The 19464-nt window shown below is 46.9% G+C and overlaps 1 protein-coding gene across 1 annotated transcript; it reads right to left on the bottom strand.

Moving 5' to 3' along the window:
- Window positions 1-9726: 9726 nt before the first annotated feature.
- Window positions 9727-19334, bottom strand: LOC109282428 (neuritin-like). Its single transcript, XM_019484425.2, has 3 exons — window positions 19155-19334; window positions 18822-18975; window positions 9727-11086 (listed from the first exon to the last, which is right to left on the bottom strand). Exons 1-3 carry the CDS (start codon window positions 19234-19236, stop codon window positions 10861-10863), a joined length of 462 nt encoding a protein of 153 aa, XP_019339970.2. The 5' UTR covers window positions 19237-19334; the 3' UTR covers window positions 9727-10860.
- Window positions 19335-19464: the final 130 nt, after the last annotated feature.

Raw genomic sequence — 19464 nt, forward strand, 5'->3', positions numbered from 1 at the left:
CAGGTGTAACCCAATCTCTGCAGGTGAAGTTATCAAACAATTATTGCAATTTCCCAGGACACAATTACTAACAATTTCGTTCCTTCTGTCATCCTGAGAATGCCCAGAACGACATATTTTTGAGGATGTTTCCCTATGTTCAAGATAGAATATCATATTGTTCTGATTAGGGGTTGACCCTACTTATAAGTCAGTTGTGATTTTCATGATTTTCTTCTTACTACCTATGTCTTTTTCAGATACATAGGGAGTAAAAAGAAGGCACCGGGTAACGTGGGGCCCCTACAGGACAGGCTTGGCAATCTGGTGATTGCAGCTAATGAAAAAGGTGACCTCTTTAACAAATTCTTTGCCTCCATATTCCTGAATAGGGACTGGGACATTTCCCCCACTAGGATTACGGGCAGACCCAAGGGTGGCACCGCCATGCCTAGGGTCAGGGATGACTTAGGGAATTGTTGGAGGGGATGGATGTATTTAAATCAGTAGGTCCAGATGCTCTTCACCTGAGGGTGCTGAGGGAATTGGTGGGGGTCATAACAGAGCCCCTGGCATGGCTTTATGAGCGCTCATGGGGCTCTGGCCAGGTACCAGAGGATTGGAAAAGGGCCAATGTCATCCCCATTTACAAGAAGGCGAGAAAGGAGGGCCCAGGTAACTATAGGCCAGTCAGTCTCACCTCGGTCCTTTGGAAGACCTTTGAGAAAATTATCAAGGAGCACATCTGCAAGGGCCCAGCAGGGGAGGTAATGCTCAGGGGCAACCAACATGGGTTCATTGAGGGCAGATCCTGCCTGACTAACCTTGTTTCGTTTTATGTATGATCAGATCACAAAGTCCCTAAGGTGGATGTCATCTTACTGGACTTTAAGAAGGCCTTTGACATGATTTCCCACCACATTCTCTTAAAAACACCAAGTGACTGCAGCATTGATACCTATACAGTCAGATGGGTGACAAATTGGCTTGATGGTCGCGCCCAGAGAGTGGTGGTGGGCAGGTCGTTTTTGACCTGGAGGGATGTGGACATTGGAGTCACCCAGGGATCTGTCCTGGGGCCTGTGCTGTTCAACATCTTTATCAGCAATCTGAATGTGGGTGTGGAAAGCACGCTATCCAAATTCGCTGATGACACCAAGATGTGGGGCAAGGTGGGCATGCTAGAGGGGAAGGACAGAATCCAGCTAAATCTAGACAGGTTACAGAGGTGAGCAGATGAGAATAGGATGGAATTCAACACGGACAAGTGCAAGGTACTGCATCTAGGGAGAAGGAACCTGCAACTCACCTATAGGCTGGGGAACACCCTTCTTGTCAACACGGTGGCAGAAGGGATCTTGGAGGGATTGTTGACTTCAAGATGAACATGAGCTGCCAATGCAAGGAAGTGGTCAATAAGGCTAGCCGCACCTTGTCATGCATCTACAGATGCATCACAAGCAGGTCCAAGGAGGTGATCCTTTATGCGGCATTGCTCAGGCTGCAGTTGGAGTACTGCATCCAGTTCTGGGCGTCGCACTTCAAGAGGGATGTGGCTAGCATTGAGAGGGTCCAGAGGAGAGGCACTCACATGGTCAAGGGGTAGCGGGTCAGGCCCTATGAAGAGAGGCTGAAGGGCTTGAATCTATTCAGCCTCCACAAGAGAAGGCTGAGAAGGGATCTGGTGGCTGTTTACAAACTCACCAGGGGGGACCAGCAGAAATTGGGTGAGGCTCTGTTTCCCTGGGCACCACCAGGGGTTACTAGGAATAACGGCCACAAATTGTTAGAGAGCAGGTTCAGGCTGGACATCAGGAGACATTACAGTTAGGGCTACCAGGCTCTGGAATGGACTCCCAAGGGAGATGATGTTCTCCTACCTTGGAGGTCTTCAAGAGGAGGCTGGACAGATATTTGACTGGGGTGTTATGACTGCACCCATTCCTGCCCGGGGCAGGGGGTTGGACCTGATGATCTATTTAGGTCCCTTCTGACCCTGAGCACTATGAAACTATGATTTGGGGCAGGGTGGGGAGGAGAAAAAAGTTGATTTGTAATTGGAATGACACAGTAAGGTCTCTGATGAATGGTCATGATAAAAGTATTCAAAACAATGAGGGGCAGAATAAGGAAATGCAGAACAGTCATAGAGTCGTAGAGAAGTAGGACTGGCAGGGATGTTGAGAGGTCATCTAGTCCAAACGCCTGCCTGAGGCAGGATCATCCCTATCCAAACCATCCCATGCAATCATAGTCTAAACTCTACATAAGACTGCCCTCAATCCTGACACAACAGACCTAACACCCTAACCTGCTACAGGTAAAGCAGGGGAACCATGGCAACCAACATCCTGTTTCCATAAAATGATGTCTATATACACTTAAGAGGTCCTGGATAGGGGGCCATGCCCCCCACTACAGAGGAAGGCAAAAAACCCCAGTCTGTACCGATCTGACTGCGGGTAAAATTCCTTCCTGACCCCATAAATGGTGATCGGGCTGACCCTGTGCGAAGGGGCAAGACCCTCTAGACAGGAGCCTCTGGCTTTGCTCCTAGTGGTGGAATTGGCCCATCTCAGCTGAAGTCCTCAGCCTTAGCTGTAGCCAACACCTGATGCCTCTAGGGAGTCTTAAAAATACCCTGACATATATATAAAAAAATAGGGCAGGGAGGGGGTGGGAGCAACCAGCAAAGCCCAGAAGCATGGGAAATACCCAGGATAGAAAATAAATAGGTATAGCTATGCCTAGATCATCCCTGATGAGTGGCTGTCCAACCTCTTTAATGCCTCCACTGATGGAAAGTCCATAACTTCCCTTGGCAGTCTATTCTACTGCCTCACTTCTAACAGCAAAGTTTTTCCAGATATCCAATCTAAATTTACTTCAACTTCAAGTCATTGGTCTGCATCCTCCTCTCTGTGGCAAAAGAGAAAAAGTGCTTTCCCTCTTTATGGCAACCTTTCAAGCATTTGAAGACTGCTGTCATATCTCCATTAAGTGCCTTTTCTGCAAGTTGAACATGTCTAGCTCCTTCAGCCTCTCCTTGTATAACTTGCCTTCCAAGCCCTTGATCATCTTTGCTGCCTGCCTCTGGACCCTCTCGAACTTCTCCACATTCTTTAAAAAATGTGAAGCCCAGAACAATACACAGAACCATACACAGTGCTGCAGATGAGGCACTATCACAGAGGTGGGCAAAATATGGGCTGTATCCAGCCTGCCAATTTATTCTATCCAGGTCATGGATGAGTGGCAGCTCTGGCTTTGGCCTCTGCTGATGCCACAGGAGACACTAGGCAGAAGCAGGCCCACCTGCATGAGATTGTGCAGCAGGCCCTTGGAGAGCCGTGCTCCAGCCTCTGCTGGCTCCACAGTTGATAATGGGCAGAAGCAGCCTCGCCTGCCTGCCCACCCATGCAGCAGGCCCTGGGCAAACTGTGCTTGGGCCCCAGCACCCTAACTTGGGCTGGGCCAGCCTGCCTGCAGCTCAGGAGCTCATGGCGGTGCCAAGGGCACCTGCAGGAGGCCACCCCAAACACCCAGAGCCCGGAGTTGGAAATGAACTCAAAGAAGAGGGTGGTAGACACTGAATGCCAAACATCAAAAAAAAAAAAAAAAAAAATGAACTTCTAAATATTTTTTTTACCAATGTCGGTGGAAAAGCTGTGCGCTTAAGTTGCAAAGAAAGTGTGGCAGCATTCAAAGAATATAATTTGAAGTGGTATTTTGAGAGTAAGCATGAATCCAAATATAAGAACTTGTCTGCCTAACAAAAAGCAAAGAAGGCTGAAGAGATGGTTGCTTGAATGCAGAAAGAGCAAAGTTTTTTCACAATACTTACTAGCGGCAGCACAGGATGGAATTACAAAAATTATCTACTTGATTGCACACAAAATCACCAAGAACAGCAAAGCATTCTCTGAAGGAGAATTTATAAAAGAATGTATGGTTGACTCTGCTGCAATTTTGTGGACAGACAAGAAAAAGCAGTTTGAGATCATTTGCTTGTAAAGGCAAACTATTGTGAGACGTGTCAGTTATCTCTGAGAACCTGGACCTGCCACTGAAAAGTAAGGTAAACGATTTCTCATATTTTGAACTGGTATTCAATGAGAGCTGTGATATCAGACACAGCTCAGTTGTTTTCGTTCAAAGTATCACCCAAAATTGTGAACTCACATCAATGCAGCCAATGAAAAATACAACAACTGGAAAAGATTTTTTGGAGGCAGTAAATCAATGCATGTCAAAATTAGGAGTGGAGTGGGAAAAAAATTGGCATGTGTGACCACTAAAGGAAGCCCAAATCTGACAGGCAAGCATGTTGGACTATTCATCAAGAAGTCCTCTGTAAAAGTGTTTTAAAACTAAGCACTGTCATGGACACAGTTATGAAAGTGGTCACCTACATTCAAGCAAGAGGATCAAACCACAGGTGATTTGTAACTGCTCAAGGAATCTGAATCTGCGCACACAGGTGTTTTGTATCGCGCCAATGGAAGATGGCTTAGTTTGGGTAATGTTTTGAGAAGAGTGTGGGAACTGAGAGCCGAGATTGGTTTGTTCTTGAATGTGAAAGAAAAAGATTCAGATTTCCCATATCTGAACGATGCAGACTGTCTCTGATTTTGTATTCACTGTTGACATCACGGGCCACATGAACAAACTGAATTCAAGACTGCAAGGGGCTTCTTGCTCATAAATTGCATTTTAGTGTCAAGTCATTTGTGTGATAAAGTTACTCCTTTTTTCCCATCAGATAGGAAACAAAGAGTTCACCAATTTCCCTACATTGCAGCAGATTACTGTTTGTGATCAAAACCTGAAAAAATATGTCAGCACTACTTGACTTTTGTGCTGAATTTTCTCACTGTTTCAAGGATTTTCCAATGAAAGAAAATGACCTGTTTTTGGTCTCCTCACCTTTCACATTTGATGTCGACAGTGCTCCATATGACCTCCAACTCAAGCTTATTGACCTACAATGTAATGCACTGCTTGTGGAGCAATTCAAATCAATCCTGCTTCCTAGGTTTTATGCTTCTCAATGAACAGAACTTTTCAAAGATCAGTGTTCATGTCCGGAAGATACACGTACTGTTTGGATCAACATACATATGTGAGCAAACATTTTCTGTGATTAAATTTAATAAATCGAAACAGATCTTCAATTAGTGATGACTGCCCTGCACGGTGCTGCACATTGCAACATCAGAGGTGATGCCCGACTTCAATTCTCTCGTTAATGCACATCAGAGGCTTCATTCTTCCCACTCAATTTGTTTTTCTTTAACCTAATATTCAATATACAAAAGTAAACCTTCATGCTGAGCTATTATGCAATTCCCTCTATATACACACAAAGAAATCAAGACAAAAAAATATTTTTAAATAAATTAAAATATTTTATAGTAGATGTTTAATTTTTAGCATTTTTATCTGTCATTTGTTAAAATGATATCTTCGCCATTAACTTTGTGCACACAGCCCTCAATTGCTCACCAAAACTCATTAAGTGGCCCTCCAACCAAAATAATTGCCCACCCCTACACTATCACCTCCCGTGCCTTGCACCTAATACTTCTACCACTGTAGCCTAAAACCACATTTGCCTTTTGTACAGCTGCATCACACTGCAGACTCACATTGAGTCTATGGTCTACCAAGACTCCCAAGTCCTTTCCCACAAAGCTGCCATCCAGTCAGCTGTCACCCGTTTTATATTTGTTTTTCTGATTATTCCTCCAGAGGTGTAGCATCTTGACCGTATCTGCATCGAACTTCATCTTGTTAGCTCTAGCTCAACTTTCCAATCTGTCGAGGTCCTTCAGAATTGTACTCACATCCTCCAATGTGTTCACAATCCTTCCCAGCTTCATGTAATCCACAAGCTCGCTCAAGAAGCTTTCTATGCCAATATCCAAATTGTTAATAAATGTGTTGAACAGTACCAGGCTGAGAACAGACCCCTGTGGGACTCCACTCAAAACCTCCTGCCATTCTGGTATGCTTGTGGCTATTGAGCCAGTTATCTATCCACTTTGCAGTAGTTGTGTCCAGCCCACATTTCTCAAATTAGTTTATGAAGTTATGTGGGACCCTGTCAAAAGCCTGGCTGAAGCCCAGATACACAATATCTGTAGCATTCCCTTCATCCACCCAGGCAGTTACCTTGTCAAAGAAGGAGATCAGGTTTGTTTGACATGCTTTGTTTTTCATAAAGCCATGTTAGCTGCTTGCAATTAGCCTTTCCTCCTCCAGATGCTTGCAAATGGTCTTAGGACACAATCCAGTAGTTTCCTAGGTACTGAGGTGAGACTAACCCGTCTGTAGTTTCCCGGGTCTTGCCTTTTTTAAAGAGGGGCACTACACTGCCCTTTTTCCTGTCCTCTGGTACCTGGCTTATCTCCCATGACTTTATGAAAATCATTGCCAAGGACTCTGAGATCTCTTCTGCCAATGCCTTCAGGGCCCTTAGATGAAGCTCATCTGGCCTTGCTGACTTGAATTCATTCAGACGCGGCAAAAGCTCTCTGACCCTCTTTTGTTACCTCCTCCCTCAGCTTGCCCCCTTCCTTATCGAGATCATCCCTATTAGGTGTCTAACTGCTTAACATTTTTGCGAAGACTGAAACAAAGTAGCTGTTAAGTAGCTCCAGCTTCTTTGTATTTTAATTTACAAGTTCCCCCTGGCTTGTTAACAAAGGACTCACAGCTTCCTTGGTCCTTTTCTGGTCAACATACTCATAGAATCCCTTTTTTGCTGTCCTTAACCTCCTTTGCCAGGTGCAGCTTGTGCTTTATCTTTGCCTTCCTCATTTTGTTCCTGCAGGTTCTTGCTATTTCCTGGTACACATCCATAGTGACCCAGCCCATTCTTTCATTGCCTATATGCTTTCCTTCTGCATCTGAGGCATTTCAGAAGCTCTTTGTGCAGCCGTTGATCTCTTGCCATTCTTCTTGTGCTTCTATTATGTTGGGGCAGTTTCTTGTTGGGCTTCCAATGCTGTGCCTCTTACAAACTCCCAGTCCTCCCGGTTGCCTTTATCCTTCAACCTATCCTCCCATGACGCCATGCCTATTAGCTCTTTAAGTCAGATGAAATCCACCTATTTGAAATCTAGTGTCCTAATTTTGCTGACCTCCTGTTTTCCCTGTCTCATGATCTGGAATTCTATTGCATTGTGGTCACTTCCTCTCAAGTTACCCATCACCTTCACGACTTCCACCAGTTCTCCCCTGTTGGTCAGGACAAGATCCAATATAGATAATCCCCTAGTTGTATGCTCCACTTTCTGGAACAGACCGTTGTCCTCCACACAAGTTAGGAACCAGCTTGACATTTTGTTTGACTGCATTGTTCTTCCAGCAGATGTCCAGAAAACTGATGTCTCCCATCAGTACCATCTCATCACTTTTGGGTAGATTTGTCACCTGCTTAAAAAGTGCCTCATCCACCTTCTTTTCCTGACTAGGTGGCCTAAAATAAACCCCTGCCATTATATTGGTGTCATGTCTTTTATCCGTCTTCACCCAAATGCATTCTGCATACTTTTCTCATTTGTACATATGCATCAGATATTTTGCATTTTGACCTCTCGCTCCCTTTTTGTGTCACAGGACTGTCTGTCTGTTCTTCCTGTCTTACAGCAAAGGAAAAACAAACAGGACAGGGAAAGATATTGAACAGAACTAGAAGATGGCAAATTTGAACTGGATGAAAGGAAATCTTATCTGTGCAGTGCCTGAAACAGTCAAAATCATGAACTTGATCTCAGGAATTTTCTTGGCAGTCTTGTTACTGCCACAAGGGATTGGCCAGAACTATTCTATTAAGTATTTTGGAAGGGATATGGAACCCCCTTCTTCAGACCCTGAACCAGTCAGTCTCCAGCTGTTAGGAATCAGGGTAAGACCTTGATGGCAGCAAACTATCCCAGATGTATCTAGGCAAGGTTTCTTACTCCTCTATCTATAGCAGTTGGGACTGGCCAGTCAAAGGCAGGACACTGGGTTAAATGAACCTTAGATCTGATCCAGTCTAGCAGCTCCTATGCTCCCCTTGAAACACCATGATGGGTGAGGAGAAGGAAGGCTGCAGACATCCCCTCCCATGTCCGTACTTGACAAAACAGGACCTCCAGGACCTCCATCCCCTCCAGGAGACTGTCATTAGCATCCTTCAACTAAAAAGGGCCAGTTGGCTGTAAAAAATGGAAGTGTTCCATTTCGATCGATGTTTCAACAGAACAATGTTTCATATTGACTTTTGTTTTGATTCAAAACAGCTGTTCCATTTTGTTCTGTTGAAACCTTTTGCCGTTTTGACCCTGTTTTGACATTTCACCCATAGGCTATAATGGAGAAGGTTGAAACAGCCTATAACTTTGTCATTTCTGGCCAGATTTGGATGAAACTTGCAGAAATGGTAGTCACTTCTGAGGGCATGATACGTGCTATATTTCACAAAGATAGGTGCAGGAGGTTCAGAGAAACTATACCCCAAAATCTTGAGAGCAAAACTCATGACACATGTATGTATTAAACCACAGTGGGGTCAAAACTGCAGGGATGGTAGCCCCTGCTGAGGCAACAAAGTTTACCAAGTTTCAAGGAGATAGGTGCAGGGGTTCAGGGAAACTGCATTCCACAATTCTGAAAGCAAAACTTGTGTCACGTGTATGTGTTAAGACACAGTGGGGTCAAAACTTCAGGCTTGCTAGCCCCTGCTGAGGCCACAAAGCCTGCCAAGTTTCAAGGAGATTGGTGCAGGGGTTTGAGGGGAACTGCACCTCAAGCTGCAGACAAGCAAAACTTGTGACATGGGTGCTTGTGCAACTGAGTCTGTCTTGAGGCATGGGGATGGGGGGTGGGAACAGGGATGACACTACTGCAGGCCTGGTTGCTAAGCTACTGTGTTACCAGTTACCAGTTAATCATGATTCAATCAGGGACCAGCTCAATACATAGTACCTAGCTACTACATAATGAGTTAATGAGCATGGATTAACACCTACAAAACCACAGACCACGGAGAGGAAATAATCAATACAGACAATCAACTGCCCCAAGACAGAGACAGCCAGTCCCACAAGCACCCATGTCACAAGTTTTGTTTGTCAGTAGCTAGGGGTGCAGGGCCCCAGAACCCCGCTGCACCAATCTCCTTGACAGCTGACAGGTTTCATGGCCTCAGCAGGGGCTAGCAGGCCTGCAGCTTTCACCCTGCTGCACCTTAACACACACACACAGTGTCACCCATGTCACGAGTTTTGCTTGTCCGCAGCTTGAGGTGCAGTTCCTCCCAAACCCCTGCACATATCTCCTTGAAACTTGGCAGGCTTTGTGGCCTCAGCAGGGGCTAGCATGCCTGCAGTTTTTGACCCTGCTGTGGCTTAACATATACACGTGGCATGAGTTTTGTTTTCAGGATTTTGGGGTGCAGTTTCTCCAAATGCCATGCACCTATCTCCTTGAAACAAGGTAGGCTTTGTGGCCTCAGCAGGGGCTAGCAGGCCTGTAGTTTTGACCCCACTGTGGCTTAATACATGCACATGACACAAGTTTGGCTCTCAAGACTTTGGGGTGCAGTTTCTCTGAACCCTCTGCACCTATCTTCTTGAGTCTTGGCATGTGTTATGCCCCTAGAAGCAGCTACCATTTCTGCAAGTTTTATCCAAATCTGGCCAGAAATGACAAAGTTATAGGCTGTTTCAATCTTCTCCATTATAGCGTATGGGCAAAACATTGAAACGGCAATAAAACGGCGAAATGTTTCGACTTACCTCGTTTTGTTTTGAGGCTGTTTTGACCATATCTGTTTCATTTCAATGTTGCTGTCTCAACCTCGAAACAGGTTGAAACAGCATCAAAACAAAACTGGTGGCGATATTTTGCACAGCCCTACCAGTTAGGTCACTAACAAATACCACTGAAGTTTTCAATATATCCTGAAGTTGGGGACTGGACTAGGTGGCTTCCTAGCGTCCCTTTCAACTCTACTTTTCTATGATTCTCTGAAGTCACTTGCAAGTCTCCCAGGACATTTTACCATTATATTTTATGGCAGCACTGAAGCTGTGGGATGAACAACTCTGGGCTACGGGAAGAGATGTAGAGTGACTGTGCTATCAGTCAGAAGACCAGGACAAATGACGTCAACTTGACAGGTACACAACACAAGAAGAAGCTGTTTAATATTCTTGAATTACAGGCTGTTGCCTCGATGTTGCTCAGGAATCTTTCAGGAAATGTTTAAAGCGAAAGGAATATTAGAAATCTCACTTTGCACTAAGCCAGCCCACCCCACAGAAACAGACCCCTACCTGTGATTATTCCACAGAGCAGCTTTCACCAGCCCCAGAACAGCAGAGTCCACCACTGAAAATGACCAGGAGTCCTTCCTACCTGTATCAGGGTCAGATATTTCCTTTGCACCTCAGATTTGCTTTCTCCCACCCATCATCATCAAAGGCATGGTCTGGCAGAACAGATAGATTTACTTCCAGAAAATGCACGGAAAGACTACTGTAGAAGAATCCAGGGTTAATCCACTTCTCCCCCAATCTTTTGGCCTCCAGTCTGCAGGCCCAGAGTTCTCATCTTATCAGCTAAGACGCACGTGCACCTTCGGGTGGATGAAAACTAGTCAGAGCAAAGTGTTTTTGATTCACTTAAGTTACACAGAGATAGTAAAACTGAGGGGATGCAGCCAAGATCTTCTGAGGCTCACACATGGGATAAGAAAACCAAGTGGCCACCAGGTACCGTACACAATATTTCTCTAAGGTTTGGAAGTATTACACTTATGATCTGTGAGACACTTACAACACACAGTGATGATCCCTCTCAGTGCTGGTACTTACAGAGCCACTCCGTTTATAAATTAAGCCAAATGACCATCAGAGAGATGCTTAAGACAGACAAATTGGAAATGTTTGTCAAGCTGAAGCTCCTGGAGCCACTGGGGCTGCAGAGATCAAATAAGCTGCCTTGGAATTTGATTTTTCTAGACTCTTTTTTCAACATCTCCCAGATAGAGGCTGCCTCCTTCTGGCAATCCCAGAGGGCTGTCATAGCACACGTGTGAAATTCCTCCCAGTACCTGCAGCCAAGGAGAAATCAGAGATGGTTAATTTATTTAAAATACCCCAAAGCACAGAGGCCCTGAACAGAACCCTCCTCCCCACAGGAGAGACTGCCAGTTCAGCCTGGCCCAACATTTATATTTATTACAAATATTTGGTAAGCACTGTACTATGTGTTCACTATTGTACAATGGCCCCAAATATAGAGAATGCAGGGACCTGAACCTGCTTTGTGCTCTTCATGGAAGAACCCCCAAACCCACTCAACCCCCTGGCCATTGCTTGGGCTTCCCAGAGGCTCTCTTTGCACAAAGATCACTGCAAGCCCTAACGCCCCAGGCAGCTGCACTGGGAAACCTGGAAGGGAGGCTGCCCTGATGGTACTTTTAAAACAGTTTTCTAATTGCCCCATTCCTGTCATTAAAAAGCCCTTGTAGATCTCTCTGAACTTAGCTCTCAATTCCTGAGCACTACGGAGACATCTCTACATGTTGCGAATGTCAATGAAATCCAATGCTTTCCCATAAACAATTGTCCCTGTTGGGTCCAAGGAAATCTGAGCACCTAGAACGTAGCAGGCACAATGCCGGCTCCCTGTGCCGGTGTGCTTTGTCCGAGCTGAGGGAGGGACATAATATAAGTGCAGAGCAGGGAGACAGATATTGACTTCTGAAAACTATTAGACTACAGTGACACTGCAATCCTACTACATAGGTGGCGATTACCTGGGGTTTTTTTTATGATTGTATGCACTTTGATTTCTCTGCCTGATATTATCCCATAGAGCCGCAAAAAGTTAAATCAAATGAGGCTGCTGGGTATGAAACAAACAGGAAAGGAAGTAATGAGGACGATAAGATACAGCCAGAGATAGTGCTGGGTAGCAGGGTCCTCCAGGGAACAATGCAGAAGCAAACAACTGGTGATAGACCCAGACTGGCTCCAGTGCAGCAAGCAAGGTTTATTCTTCCCAGGCCCAAAACTAGCCTCAAAAGGGAATTTGAATCTTAAAGAGCCTGGCCTAGGAGCCAAAGGGGGTTAAGTGGGCAGCAGCAAGCTGGCAACAAGTTTTTACACACTAAGAAGGTTACATAGGCATCTGCCACTCCCTGCCTGGGAGTAGGAGTCTCTGGACTGAATGAAACTCGCTCAGTGCTATTAAAGCAAAAACAACAGGTAAGACTCAATTGCCTTAGGGGCAACTCTGAATGTTTTGTACCTCTAAAAGAAATATTTTGCCTTCTGCCTGACTTCAGATTAATATAGTTAACTACCTCTCTGTGCTGCACATGCCCTTTTCATAGTATCAAAATACAAACCACACAAAATTCATCTCTGATTTAGTAAGTCTACAAGATACAAATTTACCCTGCTTTTTGCTTTCAAGACCAGCTGCTTCTGTATGAACCCACTAGTCACAGAGCCCTGGAAGAAAACGCTTACAGGTGCCAACCTTGGCATATTTTGCCATGTGAGAAATGGGGAACTGACACAGAGATCCCTGCCAAGAGAGGCTGTAAAGGCACGCGAGCTTGTCACATCATGGTGTGTGTAAGAGGGTTAAGTCACAGCTCAACCTGTGACCAGGTGCTGCTCTTAGCTCAGTGGTATGCTCGGGTCCCTAAATGCCTCTCTGGCAGCCTAAGTGGGGGTGGGAAATGGTCCCGAAGAAAGCCTCTCTGTGCAGATGGCCTTCTTGGCCAGAGTAAGGATTCAGGCCTGCTACAAGGAGGCTGGCAAGAGGAAGGGGAGGGTGGACTGGTAAGACACTGCCAGGGTATTAAGACTCTTCTCCGCTTCCCAAGACTTCTTAGCTGCTTCAATTCTTGGACAGCCAGGCAGGCTCCTAAGTGTCCAGGAACAGGAACAACTCAAAGGTGGTTTAGAGCCATATTTGCCCTGACCCTCCCCACTCCTGTCCTAATCACAGAAACAGAGCACCCAAGCAGCAGGACTATGAATTTTAGGTGGACCATGTTGCTCTAGGAGCATACACTATGTCCCGTCCCCTCAGGATCTCATAAACTGGCATGATTCCATCAATATCAGTGGAGTTGTGCCAATTTATATTGGTTCAGGATGGAGCCATGCAGTTCTTTAGTGCCTAACACACTTACTCAGTAAATACTGAAAGGTGCTAGAATGTGAGACTCGAAGTCAGAGGATTCAGTAACTTGCTCTAAAATGGAAAGCGCGTACAAGCGTGGTATGCACATGCACATTAATGTGCATGCATATGTAAACCTGCCCATGTAAGTTCTCTATTGTATGGGCCTGCACATACAAAAATCCATTCCCAGAGAGGGTATGTTATGGATGCTTGTCTCCTGGCAGAGATGCTGGTCAGATAGCTGCTTGGGACCCAATTTAATTAAGAATGAAAAAGAATTCCACACACTGTGATCAATAATCCAGGGTTTAGCATTCCTGCTTGGATTTGCCCATGTGGTTTTGAGGTCCTGTTTTTTCTCCAAGCTCCTTGGAGAATTCTTCTACTGAGGTTACAGTATGGCAGCCACATGGTACTATAATTCCTCACTGCATTTTTCTAAATAGAGCAGCTCTTGGCTGAATGAACTTTAGTTAAGTAGTTACATAACAAACAATGCGAAACCTGGCCCATTTCCCATTTCAGTCCATACAATTGGTTTTCTTTCAAGCAGAGGATTTCACCCCAAATCACAGTGTTTTATACCTCTCAGTGTTTATATAGCACTGAATGTAGAGCGGTTATACCCTGAGTCTCTTCAGCTAATACACTGATGGTCAGTTGTTACTCCCTGGGCACGTCTACATATGCATTAATGTGCTTTTCCTAATGCTTTAGTTCAAGCACCCCTGCCGCCACTTTGAAGTGCAGGGACACTGCTACACAGGACGCTGAGGTGCTTTAATTAGAGCAGCTCTCAGAGCCACTCTAATTAAACTGCCACCCCTCTTCCTCCAGAGCACATGTAAAAGTGCCCTTCAATATGAAGTAATAAATAAATGTGCATTTGGCTCCGCTAAGCAAAAGTGCATGCTTTTTAGGTGATGCTTTATGCGCAATACCTATTCTACTGCACATTAGCATGTTTTTTTACACACTGCATTAATGAGCAGTAGAATAGGCTCCTGTACATTAAAGTGCACACGTAGACATGTCCCCTGTCATCTCACTGGCCTTGCTGGAAGCTTCCTTCACAGAAATACTTGATGCACATGGCTAAGTGTCATGTGTACAGCCAGCAGGCTGAGCAGAACATTCAGCTGAGGACCCAACCCCAAATATGGGAAGATAGTGTCTCTCTTTTATCCCAAGGCCCTGTGCTGGAGAGGACCATTTATTGGAGAGAGCTATTTTTTTCTGAAGTACAGACATTCGGACTTACTTTTTTTCTAGCAGAATTTACGTCAACGCACCAGCTGCAAAGAGTTCATTAGCTGGAGCCACTGTGGCAGAATAAATGTCCTGAGATAATGAGAAGAGCTGGTGCTGGTCAAGGTAACCTCTTGTATTAATTAGGGAGCTGCAGTAGCCTCATGTTAGAAAGCAACTCGGTCAAGGAGGGGTTAAAAATGGTTCATGTCTTCAAGCAAAGGATAAGGAGGGGGGAATGTCAGCTTGTAGTGGTGGTTCTACTTTCAGCTGGGTGATCGCAATTCCCACAATGCTCCACTCTTCACATTCTCCATCTGTTCAGCCAGACAGGCAATGATCAAATGACTTGTCAATGTTGGACTCTGGGGAAATACTGCACAAGGCAGAAGTGAAAAACAAATGCTGCCGATTTCATACTAGGCTGCCTTCTGAGACATCAATTATTCTGATCTCCATATCCCTCACTGACCTGTGCATCTCACTCCTGCAGCACAGAATATGGCTTGAAAAACCTATCCTGCATGGGGCAGAGCATAGGTGGCACCAATGTGGATGATCCCTGTCAAAGATCATAGCAGAAAATAGGGTTATATCCCCTTTATCTTGTGAGAGCCCAGCTAGCCTTGGTAATCCCTCCACAGGAACTTACACAAGAATCCCTGCTACCATGGTCAAGTCTCCAAAGCTACATATCCCTGTTGGCAGAACCTACATTTTTTTCATTCCCAGCATTTATTTTATTTTCAGCTCCTGTAGTGCCCTCTAGCTTCCTAGAAAAGCAAGTTTTGTGTAGCCCTTGTTCAAACAAATGAACATACAAAAGTTCTTTCTTTAGCATAAGAGCATCAAAAATACAGCCCATGGACTGGATATGACCCAAAAAGCCACATCATTCAGCTCCCATTGCTGGTCCCTGCTGGCACTCGCACAGGGTCAGTCCAGGACCTCCCTTATATGCCAGACCCAACATCTGCCCCTGCCAGTCTGGGACGTGAGCCATGTGCAGTGCAGCCCTGCAGCACACCACCTGTGGCACAGTCGTGGACTGGCCACAGCAGGTGCTAGATCTGGCACACAGCAGGAAAGTGATCTGTGCATCCCCTGCATGCCAGATCCAGTGCCTACGCTGGCCAGCCCGAGACCCTCATGACACTTGCCATGGACCAGCTGGAGTGAGCACTGTGTGTGGCTTATATACCAGACTGGCCAGAGCAGGCACCATGACCCCAGATTTGGCACACTTCCGGGGGGGGGGGGGGGGGTCCATGGACCCGATCCAGATGAACTTGATACCCCTGCTTTAGCAAATGAAACCTGCCTATTAAAACATTCTGGGGTGGGCGGGTGGGTGTGCATGCATGTGGGGAGGAGGGACAGAGGGGGATACACATATGCACACGTGCACACACTCACATATATGTTTTCTTGTCATGTGGGACAGTTCTGCATGCTGCCTAGGAAGGCAAAGAGCCATGATTCGCAACATGCAACACTGTCTCCATTAAAATTCCCTGTAAAGAAACCTGGGCCTAGTCTACTATTTGCAATGGTGCCTTTCCCCTTTCAAACCAGGCCTCTGCAACATCTCCATTCAGGGTCTTTTCATACCAGCCCCTTCTAATCCTAAGGAAAATCCTGAATGTGTTCAACAGGTTGAGGATTTTTCTGCCAAAATGATTTGTCAGCAGTTGTTTCCAAACAAATCAGATTTTTTTGCCCAGTCGAGGTCAAACTGCACCCATGTTGGGAGGAAAATCAAAGCTAAATACTGTTTCACATCAGGGGCACCCACATGGAAACATTCTAGTTTGTCAAACAAACTGAAGTGGTTTGTTTTGGGTCAGTTCATTATTAATCGGTTTCTGCTTGAGCTCAACAGTGCCCACTGGGAGTTGCAATTCAGATGCTTCATACCTCTGTTCTCATCTAGGGGCTGGGTCCCTGGCTGGACGTCTTCTCCCAGGATATACCAGCTCAGAATGAACACAAATTTGAAATACTGGAATTTTCCACCCAATAGAAAGCCCAGTGCTCAACCAGTTCTGCTGTCTTAAGCCTCATGCCTCTCCTCCTTGGAGCTAATCTACGTTAAAAAACATTCTACTGGTTCAACTAAGGTCACTCTGGTTACTCTCATATAAACCTATGCAAGTAAACACACTTGAACTAGCTCAGTGCTTGCTTGAACTGGTCTAGCTGCATCTCATACCAGTTAAAACCCATTTGAGTTGAAGTGGAGATTTGCACCAATGTAGTCACACTGTTGCAGCTTTTCTAATGCAGACCAAGTCCAGCCACAAGAGAGAAGTGCTTTATGTTCATTGAAAATATTTGAATTTACAGCACAGGCAAGTCACATGTATTCCGGGATGTTGGGGAAGATCCATACGAAAGCCAGAGCACCTGGGACCAGCCAAAGAGGAAGGGGAGCCTATAAGGAAGATTACTGACCACATAAGGGGGTGGTGAATCCCTCTGCTTTAGTAGAAGAAAAAGCTGTGTGCTCCATCAGACACCCCCTGGCACCTATTTCAATCTGGACCTCTGGTTATAACCCTACTCTTGCAAACTCATAGGCATCAGCTGCACAGGGACCCCTATTCTGACACAGCCCTTAATGAGGGAGATGCAGACCCAAAACACTGGCACCTGGATTGCCCTCCTCCTTTTACAGCTAGGTCTGTAGCCCCTGTTGCTAGAACTGGATGTTGACCTGGCTCAACTAGGGCATGTTTTTTCCCTGTGCCTCAGTTCCCCTCCTGTAAGTGGGAATAATGAGTCTTCTCTGCCTGTGCAGCCAGAGTGGACTCTGAGGCTGGAAGCTCAATGTCTCATTGATACAGAGATCCATGGAGAGAAGTGAAAGGAAGGAGTGGGAGGTGCCCATATCCATGCCCTTGCCCATTTCCAAGTAATACTCTAACCTTTGCCCCATGATCTGAGTTTCCTGTACATAGAGACCAACTCCACGCTAACTACAGCCAAATCCTCTGGCTGTGGCATTCCATCAGGTTCCTATTTCCAGTCACCAGGCTGCAGCGTCCATCCCTGGTCTCTTCCTTCCCTCTCAGCTGTTTGCCAGCCCCACGTACAGGCCAGTCCTCAGCTGGATGTTCACTTCAGTTTTCAGGAGCCCTCTCCATATCCCTTCTTTCCTTCACAAACCCCAACACGAAAGAAAAATGGCTTCATTCTGGTCCCCTCATCCTGCATCAACTCCTGATTAGTCTAGACACTCTTCCTCCTCCAGGACCATACACCTTTCCCTCAATTGGTTTCTGCATTTCCTTATTCCTCCCTTGGCCTTTTCACTGCTGGGGCCAAGCAGAACTGTCAGACACCTCCATTTATCTCTAAACTTTTAATTTTCTCCTTGCCTCCCTCCCCTTTGCTTTTTAATCAGACCTTTCCCTGAATGTGTGTTGTGCTCAACTCCGGCAGCTTTAATTTTTTATCTCCTTTATTGTTTTCCTTTCAGTCTTGATTGGGCATTGCCCTTGGTCACTGAACTGGTGTTATGGAGCTCATCTGCTTACTGAGGAGCCAATCTGTGCCTCAAATCAATGGGCTTACACCTAGGATGAATTAGGCCCTGACCCTACAAGCAGGGAGTCTTGAGCTCATCCTGCCTTTCAGCTGCTGACACCTGATTAAAGGCTGTTTGCAGCCTGGCTCCTCTGGCTTTGGGTTGATTGCTCTTTAGCATGCTCTGGCGTACTTTAATGCCATTATCGCTGTGCATAAGAAAGCCCATCTCCTGCTGTCTGTAGACAGTTCTGGTATCTATCACCCCCTCCCACAAACTAGGGGTATCACTCCCATCCTTTAAGAAACGTTTGGATGCTTATCTTGCTGGGATCCTTTGACCCCAGCTGACTTCCTGCCCCTGGGACAGGGGGCTGGACTTGATGATCTTCACAGTCCCTTCCAGCCCTAACGTCTATGAAATCTATGAAACTATGCAACTTCTCAGGTGACCAGGTAAAGCTTAGGCAACTCAATCAGCCATCCCTGAAGCAGGATCCTGGGGGTAGATTCTAAAGTATCTTTTTTTGAGATGCAGTCACAACCAAGTGGCTTATAGAAGAGGCAGTTAGAGCACTGCGCCCAGAGGGGAGATTACCAAAATCAGCAGGAGCCATGAACTGCTACAAAAAGGTGTCAAATAATAACACACAAACTATTTCTGCCTGGGTAACAGTCTTAGCTTTGGACTGTGAGTGTGGGGAGCATCCAGGAAGTCCTCGTGGCCCCCCTGCCTCTCTCCCTGTGTGGGACTGCGTGACGGTGGGTATCCGTGCGTGCCCGGGTCCGCGCCCGTGCGCCTACAGGAGCGGGTGAGCCTGGCAGCGAGAACACCAGTGTCTAGAGGAAGGAGAAAGCCTACTCACCCACAGACAGTGTGCAGCCCCTGCCCCTCGTCCCGGTCCCCGTCCCGGTCGCTGTAGGCAGCCATGCGTTCCCCCAGCTTTAAGATGCAGTCCGAGAAGCCTCGGTAGATGTTTTCACACGTCCTTTCCGAAGCCAGTGGCCGGGCCAGGTACCCTGGAAACCAACCGGGGGTTCGCGTTACCGCCCCCGGGCCCGGCTCCCCACGCGGGTCGCGCCCTCCGGGGGCGCCGGGCGCTGCGGCCCAGCAGGGCCGCGAGGGGAGCGCGGGGATCCCGATCCGGCCCGGTCCCTGCGCCCCTGGGGTCCCGCCGTCGGGGAGGCCGGTTCCTTACCCAGCGCCAGGAGCAGCATCGCCGCGCCCGCCCCCCGGCCCATGGCCGCGCCCCTCAGCGGCAGCAGCCCGGGGCGGCGCATCCCGCCAAGCGGTGCCGTGCCGTGCCGTGCCGTCCAGTCCCGACCCGACGGTGCCGGCGCTCCCGCGCGCTCCAGCCCGCACCTTTCCCGGGCGGGGCGGGGCGGGGCGCTCGGAGCCGGGGCTGCAGGCAGGAGCCGCCTGCCCGGTGCCGCGGACGGGGCGGACCAGGACCAGGACCAGGACCGCCCGCCCCCGCTCCTGCCCCTGCCCCCGCGGGCCGAGAGGAG

This window comes from Alligator mississippiensis, chromosome 9 (genome assembly GCF_030867095.1).
Source record: "Alligator mississippiensis isolate rAllMis1 chromosome 9, rAllMis1, whole genome shotgun sequence".
Taxonomy (NCBI): Eukaryota; Metazoa; Chordata; order Crocodylia; family Alligatoridae; genus Alligator; species Alligator mississippiensis.